We start from the raw sequence: 19,992 nt of genomic DNA on the forward strand, positions 1-19,992 counted from the left end.
AAAAAAAAAAAAAAAAAAAAAATTGTGGTAAAATATAAATAACATAAAATGTACTATTGTAGGCATACAATTTAATGGCACTATTTCCAGAACTCTTTCATCTTCCTGATGTAGTTCAGATGTTGTCCCCCATAAATCTCATGTGGAATTATAATCCCCAGTGTTGGAGGCGGGACCTGGTGGGAGGCAATTGAATCATGAGGGCAGATCCCTTGGCTGGGTGCTGTCCTCATGATAGTGAGTGAGTTATCAGGAGATCTGGTTGTTTACAAATACACGGCACCTCCCTCCTCTGGGTTCATTCTTGCTCCCCCTCTTGCCACCTGATAGGCCTGGTCCCACTTCGCCATCCACCATGAGTAACACCTCCCTTAGGCCTCCCCAGATGCTGAGCAGATGCCAGTGCCGTGCTTCCCATACAGCCTGCAGAACCATGAACCAATTAAATGGCTTTTTTTTTTTTTAAATAAGTGACCCAATCTCAGGTGTCTTTTTTATAACAATGCAAGAATGGCCTAATACATGTTTCAAACAGAAATTCTGTATCTGCCAAACAATCACTCTCTATTCTCTCCTCTCCTCAGCCTCTAGTAACCTCTATTCTACTTTGCCTCTATGAATTTGCCTATTCTTGACACCTCATAGAAATGGAATCATGCAATATTTGTCCTTTTGTGTCTATCATTTTCACTTAACATCATGTTTTTTAAGGTTCATCTGTGTCATAGCATGTATCAGAATTCCACTCCTTTTTATGGCTGAGTGACATCTGAGTTTGTTTTTAATTCATCTGTCCAAAGAATATTAATTGAATACTTTATCCACTCAAGCACTGTTCTAGGCTCTGTGGAGATAGCAATTATTGCTTAGTTCTTACAGATTAACAAGTGAATATATACTATATCAGATGGTGACAAGTGCTATAGAAAATATATCACAGAGAGGAACTGTAGAGGAAGAAGAAATCTGAGGCAGAGTGGAACCATTCGTGTAGTTCCTTGGGAGCTACAGTAAGGATTTTGGATTTTACCCTGAAATGAGAAGTCAATAGACAGTCTGGAGCTGGCATGGCTACAGTGGCTCACACCTGTAATCCCAGCCCTTTCGGAGGCCAATATGGGTGGATCACTTGAGGCCAGGAGTTCGAGACCAGCCTGACCAACATGGTGAAACCATCTTTACTAAAAATACAATAATTAATTGGGTGTCATGGCACACACCTGTAATCCCAGCTACTTGGGAGGCTGAGGCATGAGAACTGCTTGAACCCAGGAGGCAGAGGCTGCAGTGAGCCCTGTGATCCAGCCTGGGCGACAAAGCAAGACTCTTTCTCAAAAAAAGATAAAAGAAAAGAAAAGAAGAGAAGAGAAAAGGAAAGGAAAGGAAGGGAAAGGAAAGGAAAGGAAGAAAGAAAGGAAAGAAAGAGAAAGAAAGTCTGCAGCTATAGAGTGACATTTTCAAGGATAACCTTGGCTTCAGTGTTGAGATAAGACTATAACAAGAAACATGGCAAAGGAAAGAAGAAAGATAGTGAGGGATGTGCATTAGCCAAGGTTCCCCAGAGAATGTGCATGTGTGTGTACGTGTGTGTGTGTACGTGTGTGTGTGCACGTGCGTGCACATCTGTGTGTTACATAGGGAGAGATTTACTTTAAGGTATTGGCTCATTTAATTGTGGAGGGTGTCAAGTCTGAAATCTGTAGAGCAAGCCAGCAGGCTGGAAATTCAAGTAAGAGTTGATGTTGCAGTCTTCATTCTGAAGTCCACAGGATGGAACAGGAAAGTTGGAAACTCAGTCAGGGTTTCCATGTTGCAATCTTGAAGCCAAATTCCTTCTGAGGCAGAATCTGTTCCCTGCCTCTTCTTAGCCTCTGGTGGTTTGCTGTCAGTCTCTAGCATTTCTTGGCCTGTGGATGCATCACCTCAATTTCTGCCTTTACATGGCATTCTCTATGTGTGTATATCTGTGACAAATGTCTCCTTTTTATAAGGACACCAGTCATACTGGAATAGGGTGGCTTTCATCTTACTAATTACATCTGCTGCAATGCTATTTCCAAGTGAGGTCATATTCCAAGGTACTAAGTTCTAGAATTTTAATATTTAAATTTGGGAGGTGCAAGTCAACCTATAACACAGGGTGACAGCTGTGAATACGACATAGTTGGATTTGGCCAGAGAATTTTAAAAAGAGAGTCTGGGATACTCTGATGACGTTTTTTGCTTGAACAAAAATAATTAAGTTGCCATTTACTAAGATGGTTACAACTGCAAGAGGAGAAAGTTTGGAGAATAAAAAGGTTTCCGTTTTTTATATTATAAGTTTTCAAAGCACAATCTCCAGCTGGGCATGGTGGCTCATGCCTGTAATCCCAGTGCTTTGGAAGGCCAAGGTGGGAGGATCACATGAGGTCAGAAGTTCGAGACCACCCTGGCCAACATGGTGAAACCCAGTCTCTACTGAAAATATAAAAATTAGCTGGGTGTGGTGGTGCATGCCTATAATCTCAGCTACTTTTGGGAGGCTGAGGCAGGAGAATTGCTTGAACCCAGGAGATGGAGGTTGCAGTGAGCCAAGATCGCACCACTGCACTCTAGCCTACGTGGCAGAGTGAGACTCAGAAAAAAAAAAAAAAAAAAGAAGGGCACCATCTCCTACCCTAAATCCCTTACTTGGTAGTAATACCTGTGGTGAGAAGAGAGGACCCAGTTATCTCTGCAGCAGCAGGGCAGGCTGAGCCTTTGAGTGTTTCTCTTCCCTAGACATACAAGTCATCTAAGCAGCTCTCGTTTCTGGCCCACTCCACTTCCCTTTCCAGCCCTTCCTCCCTCATTACCATTGCCTCAATTACACAACATCTCTTTATGACATCTCCACACAAGCCTTAGGCATAAATACATTTAAAAAGTTATTAAACGACTGGAACAAGTCAGAACTGATTATGAGCTGCAGAAATATTCTTTTCAAGAGTTGTACTTTCATGAGGAACGTTGAGATTCTGAAGGAACCTTAATAATAGAAACATATTATGAAGAATTGGGTTCACCTCAAATTAATATTAACCTGTAGCTCTAATAGCCAGGATCTGTTAGCTTATTTATATTGCCACTTTTCAGTTGGCGTAATTTATGGTCAGTGCAGGGAAAGATTTGCCTTTATAGTTTTCACTGTCAGCTAGATTCTTCGATCCAAGTGGAAGAATTACATTTCCAAATAACAGAAAGTGTAAACTGTATAATATGACTAAACCACAGCAAAGTGGAACTTAAAGTTCAGGAGGAAATAGGTCATTTCGTAAAATTAAAACTGACTTCAAATTCTATTTGAACTGTGACTTTAATTCTAAAGACTCGCATAAATTTTTGGTACAGGTGTCGTTCATTCTGCTACGGATGTTTCCCTTATGAAATGCTGCTATTTGAGCATGAATACAAACCTTCCATTTGAAACGGCCAGGTCATGGTTCATACAGATTTGGGCTGTGGCGATTTTCGTCTGTGTAAATGCACTCTAGTTGCTGTTCAGTAGCCAACATGATTGATTAGGGAAGTGGTGGTTCAATCAGAATAAAATATCCTTCTGGATCCCTAGGGACCGGTGCTTCCAGGAATACGGTCCTGATGATTCCATTTTGTGACTAATATTATTGAAACCCTCAGACTGACACATAGAATCTGGCCTAAAAGGAGGACAAGGCTCTCTGAAGTGCAAGCTCTGCGGGCAGCTGAAAGTCGTTCCTCAGATAACTTTCCTCAGATCGAATTGTATGGCTACACTGATACTCTTCGGCTCTGTCCTTGCCAGAAGTGCGGAAGGATTCCAGCACCCAACACCTTGCTTGATTCACCCTCATCCCCCCCCTAACTGGAGAAGCCGCTGGGTCCCGCGCCAGGCTCGCAGTGGCTGCAGAGCAGTAGGCGAGCAGACTGCTGATCCTGAGGCCAGTATGGGGCCAGCAAGCGGTGACTGAGCAAAGGAGCCGAGTTTTGTTTTTCTTGAATCAGGTTTGGGACTTTTATTCTGTCTGAACATTTCCACGACTTCCCTCACAAGAGTCTCTGTCTTGAAGCACAGGACCGAAGCAAAATGCCTAATGAAGCGTGCCGGAGGAAGGGGCAGGGGCGTGCAAGTAACTTGGGAAGAAGGGCTGGGGCGAGGGGAGAAACGAGGTTACGAGTACGCACGTTCTCACAAAACCATGTGAAAACATGAGCTGGAGACGCCAGATTCTGGGACCCACGAAAGGCCTTTGGAGCTCGCTCGCGCTCCTCAAGGTTGGGCGTGCGTCGCAGAAGAGTGCTGAGCGCTCGCTTTCGGCATTTCGGCTTAGTTCAAGCCCTTGCGTGGGGTCGGGAAGGTCGTGGGTGGGCTCAGTCTGGCTTTAGGTCGCTGGGAACCCGGCTGGTCCTCTCACGACTTCTTAGCGTAGGGTCCCTCTGGCCCGGGAGCCCACGGCCACCGAGGTTCCCCTCCTCGCCGAGGGCCCTAGCTCTGGAGAGGGACGCAGACTCGGCCGCGGGCCCGCAGTCCCCAGCAGCTGCAGGCCAGGACCAGCTGCCCCGCGGAGGCCTCCACCCCAAGCTCCAGCCGGAGGAGCGCGTCCCCTGCCCTCCTCCCAGGCGAGACGAACGCTCCGAAGCTCATTCCCTGGGTGCCAAGGCCGATTTCCAAGTCGCCCACTTTCCCCCCTCGAGCGAGCAGTTGGCGCTTCTCCAGAAGCCTCCTCGGCTCCCAGTTCCAGCCCCTAAAATAAAAGCACCTTGCCAGAAAGCGGGGGAGGGGAGCAGCTGAACGGGGAGAGTGAGAATACTAGGAGAACGACCCCATTCTCCAGGAAAAGGTAATGAGGGGAAGTGAAACAGTGTGAACTTACTCGGAAATGCAAACCGAGTTCAACTCACCCGGGAGCAAACAAACGACAGAAAGACAAATCAGCCACCGCACTTGCGGCTTCCCAGAAAGGGCCTCATGAATGAGAATGGGTTGCTAGGTTTCCTTCCCTCTCTCCTGACAATCGCTTCCCACAAGATTTCCACTGCCGAAAGAAAACAGGCCGGGCCTGGTGACTGCGGAGTGAGGGAACCGCGCCAGGCCCACGAGGCCGCCCGCGACCGCTCCCGCCTTCAGGACCCTGGAGAGCGGCCGCCGCGCCTCGGGGACCCGCGCCCAGCCCAGAGCGCCCGCCCTCGCCTCCAGCACGGCACCACCTCGGCACTTTATTCGCTGCTTCCCGCCTCCACCTTTTTTTTTTTTTTTTTTTTTGGCAACCACCGCTCTTGTTTTTCACAGACAGATTAAATTGTTTTTTGTTTGGCATGAGGGGGTGTTCGCATTGGCCGAGCCAGATTCCGGTTTGTATTTACACTAAACGTTAATGTATCAAGAAATTGAAAGCTTCTCAAAGATGAGAGCCTGAACGAGGCAGGTGACTTAAAAAGCCACTGAGTTCAACTCCTTTAATAATGAACTCAAAAAATAAAGAGATATTCCCAAGGTTAGTCACTAAGTGAGTGACAAGGTTGGGTCTAGAACAGTGGGCTTCTGACTTCTAAACTAATGCTTCCCTCCACTTTTCAAGGGGAAAAAAATACCTCTTTGCTTAGGCCTCCTAAGCAACAAGTGGAAGGTGGAAAGGCCGGTGTTCCCGAGAGAAACAAGGACACATGGAGTTTGGAAAGGAGGCCTGCAGAGGGTTCACCTGTAGTAGCGGCCCTAACATGGAGTCCTGGTGTCCCCTGGTCCAGCAGCATACCCACAGCCACACTGGCCAGTCCCTTCCTCCAACCAGCCTGTGGAGGGTCTGGGGCCCGTCGGCCACCTTCAGCCACTATCTGAACCCCCCATAAACAACTATCTCAATAGAATCTAGTAGCCAAGTCCAACTCTGTGCCTCTGGCAAGCAGAACCCTGGACACTTAGTGACATCGGAAAGGACAGGAGGAGCAAGGGAAGACTAGAGAAGGGAGGGGAAAGGCAACAGTTGCAAAAGTGAACCAAGATTTTCATCCAAATTCTGAAGAACCAAGAGATATGAACACAGACCCTTCTGCATACTGCATGTCACATTCAGCGCGCATAGGAGTCCCCTAGGAATGTTACCATGCAGATTCCAATGCAGTAGGCTGGGTGGGGCTCAAGAGTCTTTATTTCTAACACGCTCCGAGGTGTTGGCGAAGCTGCTGGCCCACGGACCACACTTGAAGTAGCACGGAGTTAGGAAAAACAGGAGTGGAAGGGGAAAGAATCTAACCATGGGCCCTTCCTTCTGCTTTCACCGACCTTCTCTTGCACCCCCAAAGTAACGCCTCAAAATTCTGTAATACAGAGCCCCGTCTAAGCGGCCAGACACCACAGTAACAGTCTGCTGGTTTTGTTTCTCTCTCCCCGCCCCAGCCCTTCACGCCTGCACAGCTCCCAGACTCGCCCGCTGCCCCGAAGCTGCTCGGCCTCCTTTCTAGCCCGCTTTCCAGCCTAGCAAGGTTCTTCTCTCACCTTCTCCGGCGACCCCCTCCCGAGGCTTCCCAGAGGCGCCCGGACTTCTCCCCCCTGCTTCCCGTCCTGCCGGCCGCCCGGCTCTCGCGGGGGCACGAGGAACTGCCAGGCCGCCTCTCGCTCCTGCTCGGGGCGGCTCTGGCACTATCTGGCCTACCCTCGGGGGGTCGCCCGCTGAGGCCCGCCCGTCCGGTCACCAAGCCCAGGAAAGAAGACGCCACCGCTGGGCAGAGCTCGCCTAGGCCGGTAAGTACCATGGTCTCCACCACGCCCCACGCCCAGCCTCCCCCGGATACCAGCCTCTCCCGCTTCTTCCTAACCCCAACTGACCCGCTTTGCCAGGGCCAGTATCGGGGAGGCTGGCAAGGTCGGGAAGGCCGGGGCATGGCTGTGCAAGTACTAGGATGGGACGCTGGCGGCTCCCGGGACACCGCCCCTCCCCGCAGGAAGGCACTCCAAGCTACTTTTTCCCGGGCCATTTCTTTTCCAGGGTCCAAGAAAACACGAGGGAGCCCTCGCTCTTCCCCGAGGCTGCTTTTCAAACTCTCCACGTGTCGCTCTCCTCTCCCTACTCCAAGCCTCCCCCAGACGCGCCTCCGCTGGCTCCCCGCGCTCGCTCTCCCACTCCTTTGCCCTCTCGGCAGGCAAGGGAGGAAATGACGTGATGTTATTTTTGTGTCAGGTCAGTTTCCAGCTTCAGCTTAGCCCTCCCGGCTCCGGGGAACTACCCCCGCGGCCCCAACGGGTCCCACTCCCCCGGGAACGCCGTGGGCTACTGGGAAGCGCGGTGCTGCGAGTCCGGAGACCAGGGCGGCTGGGTTCCCCCGCCACGCTCTGATCGACTCCTCTCCCTGGATTCCGAAGTCCCTAGAGAAGGGGGCGCGGAGGGCGACTGCCGAGGGTCTCAGCGAGATCCGGGGTCAGGGGTTAGTTCCTCCCCTTACCCCCAGCTCGGTTGCCGGGTGGGGCCTCCTCGCTCCAGCTGGCTCGGAGGGGGCGAGGGCCGCTTTCCCGGGCGGGAAGACCGGAGGCGGAGGTTGCGCCGGGGTGGGGCGGGGACAGAGCTCAGAGAGGCGCCCCGGGCCGAGGAGAATACAGGGGGCTGCTCTCCAGAGGCGGGCAGTCCACCGACGCGAAGCTCTGGGGACCGAGCACCCCCTCCGCGCTCGCCGCCCACCCCCGCTCGTCCCTCCCGCTCCCTTCATTCACAAGGTCCCAGCACGCAGTCCCGCACACTCGAGTCGCGCTTGGCCCCCGCGCGCCGAGGGAAAGCGATGACACAGGGGGCTTCGCGGACGCCCTCCACGCGCGCCTGGCTTCGCATCCACACTCTTGGGACTTGCTAATCCGAGACTGGAGCAGTGGGGCTGCGACTGGGGCGGAAGTCGCGCCGCGCGTGGGGCCTCGGGGGTACCCCTCGCCCCCGCCTTGGTAGAGTGCGCCGCCGCTGGAGGGAGGCGAGACGTGGGACTGCCCGGCCGGGTAAAGGGAGTGAGGGGGCGGGGAGAAGGCAGAACAAGGGGAGGAAGAGGCCGGGAGTAGAGGGCTAGAGCCGAGACCGCGAGCCGAAGGAAGGGGAAAGGCGCGGAGAGCGATCGCCGACGTGGAGAGGGCAGCCGCGACGCGGCAATAGCAAGAAGGCACCCGCGGGACGCATGCGCACGGCGGACGGAGGCGAGCCGGCCGGGGCTTACCCTCCGGCTGGCGGGGTGGACGGTGGGCTCGTGAGTATCCCGGTTCCTCGACCTCTCTTTCTTCCTATCGGGCTCGCCCTTAGGCTTCGCGCTGGGAAGTGGCCGAGGCTGGGAGGGGCGCGCAGCTCGTCGGGACCTCGGGCTGTCGCCGTGGCTGCGGGGCGGGAACGGGTGCGAGTCGGGGGTTCCTGCCCGCAGCATTAGTGCGAGTTTGGGGGAGTGGGGCTTGCGGGAGTGTCGCGTCCGAACAGGGGCTTCGCGCCACCAGGACCCATTTGTCCCGGGTCTGCCAGGGCGTCCATCGCGATTCTATCCAGTCGCGATTCCATCTTTGCGGCCTCGGGTCCGTGGAGGACGCGGGAATCTAGACTTTAGACCCTAGAAATCGCACTGACCACCCGAAGCGTGTGTTGGAAAGTCCAGGCGGTGAAGCGTCGGCGTTCTCACCGGATAGGGAGAGGGCAAGGAAGGGGCCGGGCACCCGAGGCCGGAGGTTTAATTGCCGCTGGGAAGGAAAAGGAAACCCTCCCGGAATCGCAGCGCCTCCTTTTAGGAAAAGTGCAACCAAAGCGGGGGTACCGAGGGGCAGGGTGGAGAAGTGGGCGCCCCACGCGTGGACCCTGGAGGGCCAACAAGGTGTGGGCGTTCACTCGGGGCCTCTGTTCGCGCTCTCTAAAACCAAATGAACAAAGTGCCCTCCACCCTTCGCCTGCGCCAAGGAGGTTAACCTGCGGGCGCCGCAGAGATTTTCCTGGAACAAACCCCGGGGCTTCATCTTCCGCACTCTCGGAGCTGCCTTGGGAAGTCGCAACAAGTCTGGGCGCCGGGACTGCGGAGACTGTAAAGCGGAGGGCGGAGGGCGGGAGACTGGGGGCGGGGATTGGAGGTGCGGGATGCAGCGGGGGACTGAGGTGGGCGTCGGAGGGGAGGGTCTGTGTGCTCTGCTGTCCTCCTGTGTTGGGGGAGCGGACGGGCCAGGGCCCTCTAGGGAAGCGGCGCCCCGGGACAGGGGTGGCTTTCCCGGCTCTGTGCGCTGCGATGCCCCCACCCAGCTCCGGTGGAGGAATGAGTGGGGGAGGAGCCCTGAGAGAAGCTGCTCGCAGAGAGTGGGGTGGGCGTTTTGGGTAGAGGTTTGCTGGCGCTGCGGCCCTCCAGCTGCTAGAGAGGTGGGCGAGAGAGAGTGGGCCCCGGGAGGGGGTCTATAGGCCCCGTGACCTCCCCGGCTCCCTCTGCGCTTGTGGGGGAGTGAGTGGCGAAGGCGCTTTGGAATAGGCGGTGAGCGGGCACTGAGGTTCATCTTGAGCGTCCTGGACTTGACTTCGTCGAAGGAAAACCCGGGCGAGCAGCCAGGGCCAGCGAGCAACCCCAGCAACAGGGACGCGGCGGTGCAGAGCGCTCAGGGACAGAAGAGGGGGATCCCGGGGAAGCAGCTGCTGCCCACGGGCCACCGACAATGCACAGGCTGGAGAAGGGAACGAGGTTGACAGGATTTTGTCCCGAAGGTGGAGCGCGCTAGAGGGGAAATCTCCTCGATTCCTGTCGGTCTCAGAATTTGGCAAAAGCCTATCGCTCTTTGTCGACCTTCCCACATCCCCCAGTTTCCTGGCTGGTGTTCCTCCCCACATTCTCCAGTTTCCTGGCTGGTTGGTGTCGCAACCCCAGCCCCGGTGCCCTCGGTGCCGTCAGAACCCTCACCCACTGGCTAGCAGAATCGGGCGCCTGCACGCGGGTTCCTCATTGCTCCGGAGTGTGGGGGGCAAGGGGATTCTGCATCAGTCTCCAGCCACCCTCCTTGCGACACGGGTGACAGGGCCCTGGCGTGGCTTGGTTTCATTTCACTTCTAGTGGCTCCAGGCAGTGAAATTGACTACACAAATGTTCAAGTTCACAAAATGGTCTGACTTCCTCCCCAAACTTAAGGGCATTTCTAGTGAAATTACCATCTGTAAGTTTTTTGGCACAACCATGGTTTGCAATTTATTATTTTTGTTAAAATAGTTTTTTGGTCAAAACCTAATTTTCTTTTGGGCCTCATCCTGTTTATCTTCTGTTCATTAAGTGACATCTTATCACATGTTAGTAACGCATATGAGACGCAGTGCTGCCTAACAGGTGAGAGTCTTGAGCTCTGGAACTGGGTTCAGATCCCAGCCTAACTGCATAACCTTGGACTAGTTAGTTATATTCTCTGGGAGTTAGTTTCATCATCTGTGAAATGGGGATGATAAGAGTACCTACCTCTGCTGGACACCGTGGCTCACGCCTGTAATCTCAGCAGTTTGGGAGGCCAAGGCGAGTGGATCACCTAAGGTCAGGAGTTCGAGACCAGCCTGTCCAACATGGTGAAACCCCATGTCTATTAATAATACAAAAATTAGCCAGGCATGGTGGCAGATGCCTGTAATCTCAGGTACTCGGGAGGCTGAGGCAGGAGAGTCGCTTGAACCTGGGAGGCAGAGGTTGCAGTGAGCCAAGATTGAGCCACTGGCAACAAGAGCAAAATTCTGTCTTAAAAAAAAAAAAGAAAGAGTACCTACCTAATGGTATTCTGACAGAATAGCTGACAGTATTCAGTATACTAATAACATAGAGCTCTTTTTTTTTTTTTTTTTTTTTTTTTTTTTTTTTGAGACGGAGTTTCGCTCCTGTTACCCAGGCTGGAGTGCAATGGCTCGATCTCGGCTCACCGCAACCTCTGCCTCCTGGGTTCAGGCAATTCTCCTGCCTCAGCCTCCTGAGTAGCTGGGATTACAGGCACGCGCCACCATGCCCAGCTAATGTTTTTTGTAGTTTTAGTAGAGACGGGGTTTCACCATGTTGACCAGGATGGTCTCGATCTCTTGACCTCGTGATCCACCCGCCTTGGCCTCCCAAAGTGCTGGGATTACAGGCGTGAGCCACCGCACCCGGCCAAGATAGAGCTCTTATAACTGCTTGGTACATACCAAGCAACAGCTGTTATTACTATTATTATATTGATATAATTGGCTAGACTTCAAACTTTAAATAAGATTAGGAACAGAATGCATATTTTTGTATACTATAAAGAGTATGCATAATGAAACACATGTCCATCATCAAAATTTTAAAAACGGCCAATTTTTTTTTATTTTTTATTTTTTTTTTTTTGAGACTGGGTTTCACTCTCTCAGCCAGGCTGGAGTGCAGCAGCACGACCGAGACCCACTGCAGCCTTGAACTTCCAGATTCAAGGGATCCTCCCACTTCAGCCTTAGGAGTAGCTGAGACTTCAGGTGCCTGCAGCTGCACCTGGCTACTTTTTTCATTTTTTATAGAGAAAAGATCTGGCTATATTGCCAGGGCTGGTGAACAGCCAGCTTACAAGAATCTGAAAATGTACCTTACGAGCTTGAAGTGCTAACTTGTCTGAGACTGTAAATGTTTTAGCTGAAACACCCCTTAAATAAAAAATACAGAATGATGAAAATCAGATTTCTTATTCCACCTCCTTCATTTTACAGATGAGGAAATCATTGAGAGAGGTTAAGGGTCTGGGCCAGAGATCTCCCGCTAATTAGGGGCCAAAACAGAATGAGGACCTCTGACTCATTCCCTGGGGCGCTTACACACACTGCTAATTTCCTGTTTACTACGGATTAGTGAACTGTTAACAGACAGAAAGTATACATTAAAATAAAAGTGTACAAGCATGTGCTATCTCTAGCCCCAACAAAGACCAGGCAGTCATGTCATGGCCACTGTTGTCCCACAGCTTTATCTTGGTCCCTCACGTTATAAGACATGACCGCACTCCCCTCAGGTAAGGTAAGGTAAGGTCACAGATCAAGCCGCTGTCAGAGCCAGTATTAGCATTTTAGGCCCCACTTGGGTAGACCTTTGATTGCATATTCTATTAATCTCTTGTAACAGTTTAGAAATCATTTTTGAGCTATTTTTGAATTCTTAAAATATCCTTCCTGATGGCTTTGAAGCTCTTTCCTATAAGAAAGCCTTTTAGAAAAGCCCTCAAAATTACACGGAAGGAGATTTTATGGACTAGCAAGAGTAAAGGAGAAAAAAAGGTTTTTTATTTTAATGCAGTAGCCTGTAACTGGTTTCCTTCCAGGCACTTGAGTATCAATTCCTGAAATCCTGCTGTTCTGTTTCTGCATGGGGCCATCTAATGACATTCACCTTCCACGGACAGAGGCAGATGGTGGCTTAAAGGTCCGGCCCTCAGCCAGGCGCGGTGGCTCACGCCTGTCATCCCAGCACTTTGGGAGGCCAAGGTGGGCGGATCACGAGGTCAAGAGATCCAGACTATCCTGACCAACATAGTGAAACACTGTCTCTACTAAAAATACAAAAATTAGCTGGGCGTGGTGGCACATGCCTGTGGTCCCAGCTACTCGGGAGGCTGAGGCAGAAGAATCGCTTGAACCCAGGAGGCGGAGGTTGCAGTGAGCCGAGATCGTGCCACTGCACTCCAGCCTGGTGACAGAGCAAGACTCCATTAAAAAAAAAAAAAAAAAAAGGTCCAGCCCTCACATGAACAGTTTAAGAATTATATGGCAGAGCCTTTCTAGTGAACATCTGGTCGTTCAAAGTTATTTACAGGGATTCTGTGTCTTCCAGGGAAGGTACTTCTAGGAATTATGCCTGTATCCTTGAAAAAGGAAACTGTGGTTTTCTCCAGTGTGTGAACTGGATACTGAGTATCTTGCTCTTTTTTTTTTTTTTTTTTGACCCCCATGAAACTTCTTGCATGAATGCCTTACTCTTGATTTTACATCTTGGGATGCTTACTACATGTTCTTAAACAGAAGGACAGGGTGTTAAGAAGGGAGTTACTTTCTAACATGCTCCCAAGCCAGTTTGGCAGAACTTAGTTTTGAAATCACATGTGTCAAGTCAATCCCAATATTATTATAATGTGAATCACTGTCCAGTTGGGAATATTTCAGATTGGTTTTCAGTGCACCACCAGGTGACTCACAAACAAGTACAGTGTCAGTCAGCAGCTAATAGGGTTCACTCTGAGTCAGAGCTTAGCATTTAGTACAATAAGGGTGAGTCACTGACTACCCGGCACAATCTGAGATGGTCCCTGAATGTTACCTTGCTCAGCTAGCTCAAGAGTTAAGGCGACGCTGCATGGAGTGAGTCAGTACATAGTACAATTGAATGGGCTCTTGGAGAGGCCATTCACAATCAAGTTTTATGTGGCTGAGTGCTCAAGGTAATGTTATATGATTATGAATTCACGGAGTAGATTACCTTGATTCTAATCCAGCTGATTAGAGTCTAGCTAATTGCGTGGGGAATCACTTGTGAAATATGAGTAATATGCCCTGTTGCCTAGTAGTGATATTTTACATGAGTTATTTCAATAGTTATTAAAGCCAGTTAGCCTTTCTGATTTGGGAATGCTCAATTTCTAGGTGCACATTCATTTTACTCTAAAGTGTAACATCCTTTTCATATGAGAATTTGAGTTTGAGGCAAAGGCATCTCATGCAAAGTTACTTGCTAGTTTGGCTTCCTGAGGTGCTGGGTTGTACACTGTGCACCTCCATTTAACAGTGAGGTAGTGGAGAACGCCCTGCTGTCTGGTTTGTCTACATTTGTGCCCCTCTGAAGCCGACTGAATTGTGATTGCTCAAGGCTAGAGCACAAGTTTGTACGCCTGCTCTAAGGCTGAAAATGCCAGGCACTTTAACCCTTTTAAGGCTGACTGGCTAGAATCAACACTTACACAGCTGTTGCATTTGTGCAACAGTAGAAAGAATTATGCAGCCTGCCGCTTACCTCACCCTTATAATGAACTTTTATGTCTCAGGGTGGGGTGATAATGAGATTTAAAGGACTAGTATACACAATTTCTTGTCTTCTGGTTTGTTGAAGCAATAGTCAGACAACATTAGCCACAATAATGTCTATCAAAGTGGCTGTCCATAAAAACTCCAGTACCACATTCGTCTGAAGGGCACTTGTGTCCAAGGCCACTAATTCTACCATTCCCATCCATCTTACAGTATTTCAGGACACGGGCTTCAGTTTCTTTCTCTTATGCTTATTCTTCCTGGGAGTCGTATAAGATTTCTTCCTATTTTTAGAACTACCATGAAGTCTCAACACAAGATAAAAAGAGCATATTTCTTTTGAATGTTGTAGTCAGAGAAGGTACATCTATCTTCCAGTTGCTTGTCTTTGCTGATCAGGAGGAATTCCCCCCTTACCCTGGATATTGGCCTTTACATTTCCCGTTGTATCCGAGGATTCAACGTCCAGGGTGATGATCTTCCTTGTAAGAGTTTTTGCAAAAATCTGCATTTTGGTGGAGGCTCCACTTGAGGGTGAGGGAAATGAAGAGATGGGTTAGACTGTGGACACAGGAGAGTTGACCCAGGAGAGGGTGCTGGCCAGAGAGCAGCCCAAGAGCACACACCCATCGATTTCTTAATTTATATCAAAGTCATGTTGATAATTAGTGGCAGGAAGTCATTATCCTTAGAACCCAGATTAGACTACTGTTAAAAAGTGTATGTGGCCAGGCGTGGTGGCTTATGCCTGTAATTCCCACACTTTAGGAGGCCAAGGTGGGTGGGTCACTTGAGCCCAGGAATTCCAGACCAGCCTGGACAACATAGTGAAACCCTGTCTCTATCAAAAAATGCAAAAAAATCAGCTGGGTGCGGCGGTGCACCCTGTCATCCTAGCTACTTGGGAGGCTGAGGCTGAAGGATCACCTGAGCCTGGGGACATCGAGGTGGCAGTGAGCCATGATCTTGCCTCTGCACTCCAGCCTGGGCAACAGAGTGAGACCATTACTGGGTATATATCCAAAGGATTACAAATCGTTCTACTATAAGGACATGTGCACACGAATGTTCATTGCAGCACTGTTTACAATAGCAAAGACCTGGAACCAACCCAAATGCCCATTGACGATAGACTGGATAGGGAAAATGTGGCACATATACACCATGGAATATTATGCAGCCATCAAAAACGATGAGTTTGGGTCCTTTGTAGGGACATGGATGAACCTGGAAACCATCATTCTCAGCAAACTGACAGAAGAGCAGAAGATCAAACACCGCATGTTCTCACTCATAGGCGGGTGTTGAACAATGAGAACACATGGTCACAGGGAGGGGAGCACTACACACTGGGGTCAGTTGGGGGGAAATAGGGGAGGGACGGTGGGGGGTGGGGAGCTGGGGAGAGATAGCAAGGGGAGAAATGCCAGATGTAGGTGATGAGGAGGAAGGCAGCAAATCACACTGCCACGTGTGTACCTATGCAACAATTTTGCATGTTCTTCACATGTACCCCAAAACCTAAAATGCAATAAAATAAATAAATGGGGGAAAAAAAAACAAAAGAAAAGGCCAGGCGCAGTGGCTCACGCCTATAATCCCAGCACTTTGGGAGGCTGAGGCAGGTGGATCACGAGGTCAAGAGTTCGAGACCATCCTGACCAACATGGTGAAACCCTGTCTCTACTAAAAATACAAAAAAATTAGCTGGGTGTGGTGGCGCGCACCTGTAGTCCCAGCTACTCAGGAGGCTGAGGCAGGAGAATTGCTTGAACCTGGGAGGTGGAGATTGCCAGTGAGCTGAGGTCACGCCACTACGCTCCAGCCTGGCGCCTGGTGACAGAATGAGACTCTGTCTCACACACACAAAAAAAGATCAACAGAGAAAAGTATTTCTCTATTGATAGAGAAAAAAATACTTTTCTCTATCTTTTGATGACTCCAAAAGAATCTTAGATGTATGGCATCTTCCACGTACATTTATTGGTTTCTACAAATGTTTATTTCTAGTGATCACCCAGATATAATTTATACATCTCTTGCCATAAAGAAAGGTATAGATATTTGTTTGCATTTAAGGGGGACTTCACATAAAGGGGTTTAATTCTTTCCGATTTACGATAATCCTGGCAAATTTAGGTTGTTAGGACTTTTTAATAAATTAGAGTATTTCTAAAACTGAAACAAAGTTTCTATATCTACGTGTTTGTTAGGTTTCAGTGAGGAGCTATTTGGTATTTTTGTGAGGTTTATGACAGCTTTTAACTTTGTTTACTTGAGTTATAACTTACAGTAAAGCTTACACATCTTAAGAGTACAGTTTAATAAGCTTTATGTAAATGTACCCCCAGAGAACCACCATGTAGGTCAGGGTTTCTCACCTGAGCACTGTGGAGATTTGGGGATATATAACTCCTTATTGAGGGGGGCTGCCCATTGCGCTGTAGGCTGTTTAACAGCATCCCTGATCTCCGCCCACTGGGTGGTCCAGTAGCACCCCTCCCTGGATGCAATGACCAAAAATGTGTCTAGACATAGCCAAGTGTCCCCCTGGGGACAAAATCACTCACCACAGCTCTAGATCAAGATATAGGATATTTTCAGGCCCCCTGGGCCCCCCAAAGAGCCCATTTCACTTCCTTCCTTTCAGTACTCCCACTGATAACCACGTTTATAACTTCTTTCACCATATACCAATTGTGCCTGCTTTTGAACTTCGTCTAGCATTATACAGCATGTAATCCTTGCATCTGGTTCTTTAGCTCTGCATTATGTTTTTGAGATTCATTTGTTGTTGTATGTATTGTTTCTAATGCTGTGCAGCGTGCCTTTGTGTGAATACACTGCAGTGTATTTATCCATTCCACTACTAAAGACATTTTAGTTGTTGCCAGTGTGAAGCTGTTATGAATAATGCTAATATGAACATTCTCACATGTCTTTTGATGAACTTATTTCCTTTGGGTATATGCCCAGGATAAAAATTGTTGGGTAATAAGTCCAGTATATGTTTAGCTTTAGTAGATACTGCCAAACTGTTTCATAGTCTAAATCATTTTCTAACCATCCCTACCAGAAAAGTGTGTATTGCTTCACATCCTCACCAGTACTTAGTATTGTTTGCCCATTTACCTTTAGTCATCCTGGTGGCTGTGTAGCGGTATCTCGTCGTGGTTTGAATTTGTATTCTCCTGGTTACTAATGATGTTAAGCATCTTCTTATATGTTTTTGGGTCAAGTAATTTGTATATTTTCTATTTAAAATGCCTCTACCAGCCTTTGGGCCATTTTTCTTTTTCTTTTTCTTTCTCCCTCTTTTTTTTTCTCTTTTTTGAGACAGGGTCTCACTGTTGCCCAGGCTGGAATGCAGTGGCACAATTAGCTGTGATGCTGAGGCTGCAGGTGTGCACCACCACACTCAGCTAATTTTTTTATTTTGGATGTGGGAGGGGGTAGAGACAGGGTTTTGCTATGTTGCCCAGGCTGGTCTTGAATTTCTGTTTGGACCATTTTTCTATTGTGCCATTGATCTGTTATTATTGTTATCATTGACCTGTAGGAGTTCTTTATATAGTCTGGATACAGGCCATCTGTCAAAACTGTGTGTGTGTGTATGCATGTGCAGGCACACATTGAAAATCTCTTCTTTCAGTCTGGCCTACCTGTATACTCTCATTCCATTATCTTTTGACTTTCATAGTTTCTGTTGAAAAGTTAGACTTCTTTGAAGGTAGCATGTCTTTATCCTCTGGCTCTTTAAAGCTTTTCTCTTTGTTTTTAACTTACCACAGTGAATGTAATGTGCCTATATGTGGTTTCCATTTTATTTATTCTGCTTTGGGTTAACTGAGCTTCTTGTATCTGTGGATTGATGTCTTTCATCAAGTTTGGAAAATTTTCACTCAATATCTCTTCAAATATGTCTTTGTCTGGTTTTCTGGGACTCAAATCATACATATGTTACACTTTTTCCTTTATGTCTCTTGTTGTCTGATCTGTTTTGTTCATTTCTCATCTCTCTCTGCTTCAAATTGAATATTTTCTGTTGACCTGTGTTTTAGTTAATTAAGCTGTCTTCCTCTGTGCCTAAGTCTTCTGTCAAACCATCTAGTGAGTTGTTCATTTCAAAACTTCCTTTCTGCTAAATGTAGTATGCCAGTTTGATTAATTTTAATACACTTAAATTATCTGATTCAATTTCCTATCATTCCATCAATTTAGTCTAATTCTTGTCTACTAAATCCAATGAGATCATCTGTGTGCCTATATCTATTTTTTATTCAACACATTTTAATCTCTCTTCACATATCTAGTAATTTTTATTATGTGTAGATATTGTATATAAAGAAACTTTGTAGATTCCAGTAATTTCTTCCACCAGCAAGGATAGAATCTCCTTGGAGGGATTTCCTGTCTAAGGATGAAGGACTGAAGAGCTGATCACTTTAGGCCAGCAGGTATTAGAATGGGTCAGGTCTGGTTACAGTTGTTTGGGTTTTTTTTGTTTTGACATGGAATCCCCCTCTGTCACCCCCAGAATGGAGTACAATGACACCATTATAGCCTAGAACTTGTGGGCTCAAGCAGTCTTCCCGCTTTAGCCTCCTGAGTGACTGGGATTATAGGCACATGCCAATTCACCTGGCCATTAAAAAAATTTTTTTTTGTAGAGATGGGCCTCACTATGTTACCCAGGCTAGTGATTGCAGTTTTTTGTCTTTTTTTTGAGACAGAGTTTCGTTCTTGTCACCCAGTCTGGAATGCAATATCGCAATCTCAGCTCACTGCAACCTTCACCTCCCAGGTTCAAACGATTCTCCTGCCTCATTCTCCTGAGTAGCTGGGATTACCAGGACCCACTGGCACCCACAACCACACCCGGCTAATTTTTGTATTTTTAGGAGAGATGGGGTTTCACCATGTTGGCCAGGCTGGTCTGAAACTCCTGACCTCTGGTGGTCTGCCTGCCTCGGCCTCCCAAAGTGCTGGAATTACAGGCGTGAGCCACTGCGCCCAGCCGTGACTGCATTTTTAATAAGATTTAGCTTATCCCCAGTTCTTTCTTGTTCCTTGAGAATTTTCTCCTGGGTTCTGGAATGAGAGCCTGGTGGACTTCCATCTCCTAGGTCTCAAAAGAATGGAAGACTCAGTCTTGCCTTCAGAGGTTTTAGGTTCGCCCTTTGCCTCCACCTTCCCCATGTGGCCTCCACATTTGGTAAATATCTTGAGGGAGCCAGCCATCTATTCGAGGAAGGCCTTGTTACTGAAGGGGACTTGTTCTCCCACATGAGAAAAGAGTCCCTTCATATTCTCAGCTTGTGCTAATGGTCAGCAAAGCTCCTCAGAAAGAAAAACAGCTGGTGACTGCTCAGCTTGGAAGTGCTCTCTTATTCAGAAATTTTAATTAATGTAATCTTTTTGCTTTCACAGTTCTCTGATGACTTTAAAAATGTAATTTCACTTATTTATCTGGGGTTTTTAAGTTGTTGCATAAGAATCGTGATTTGGACCAGGTGTGGTGGCTCACGTCTGTAATCCCAGCACTTTGGGAGGCCAAGGCTGGTGGATCGCTTGAGGTCAGGATTTCGAGCCCAGCTTGGCCAACATAGCAAAACCCCATCTCTACTAAAAATACAAAAATATTAGCCGGGCATGGTGGCATGTGCCTGTAGTCCCAGCTACTAAGGAGGCTGAGACAGGAGAATCACTTGAACCTGGGAGGCGGAGATTGCAGTAAGCTGAGATCACACCACTGCACTCCAGCCTGGGTGACAGAGCAGGACTCTGTCTCAAAAAATAAAATAAAATAGTAATTGTCCCTGACCTATTGACATATTTCTTGAATTAAGTTTCTGTGGATTCCATTGTTGTCTTTATTTTATATCATTTGTTTCCAATGCAATTCAGCAAGTGTGTATTTTAAAATTTGCCATTTTTGTGTGTAAAATGTAATACATGTTTTGTAAGTTTGGAAACATTGGAAAGGAAAGAAGTATAATTTTTGCAACTCTTTATGCTTCCA

At 48.3% G+C, this 19,992-nt stretch overlaps 1 protein-coding gene across 4 annotated transcripts in view; it reads left to right on the top strand.

Annotated features, from left to right (window-relative positions):
• RGS20 (regulator of G protein signaling 20) overlaps window positions 1-19,992 on the top strand; it is a 102,666-nt gene that overhangs the window by 23,310 nt on the left and 59,364 nt on the right. Inside the window, exon 2 of one of the 4 annotated variants that reach the window (XM_017531786.2) lies at window positions 6,395-6,739. In XM_017531786.2, the coding sequence (XP_017387275.1) occupies window positions 6,395-6,739 (345 nt within the window). Of the gene's footprint in view, window positions 1-6,394; window positions 6,740-6,917; window positions 7,420-7,998; window positions 8,218-19,992 lie in introns of those variants that run through there. The other 3 variants (XM_037739709.1, XM_037739711.1, XM_017531785.2) reach the window with 3 other exon arrangements.

The sequence above is a fragment of the Cebus imitator genome, unplaced genomic scaffold, assembly GCF_001604975.1.
Source record: "Cebus imitator isolate Cc_AM_T3 unplaced genomic scaffold, Cebus_imitator-1.0 Scaffold73, whole genome shotgun sequence".
NCBI lineage: Eukaryota > Metazoa > Chordata > Mammalia > Primates > Cebidae > Cebus > Cebus imitator.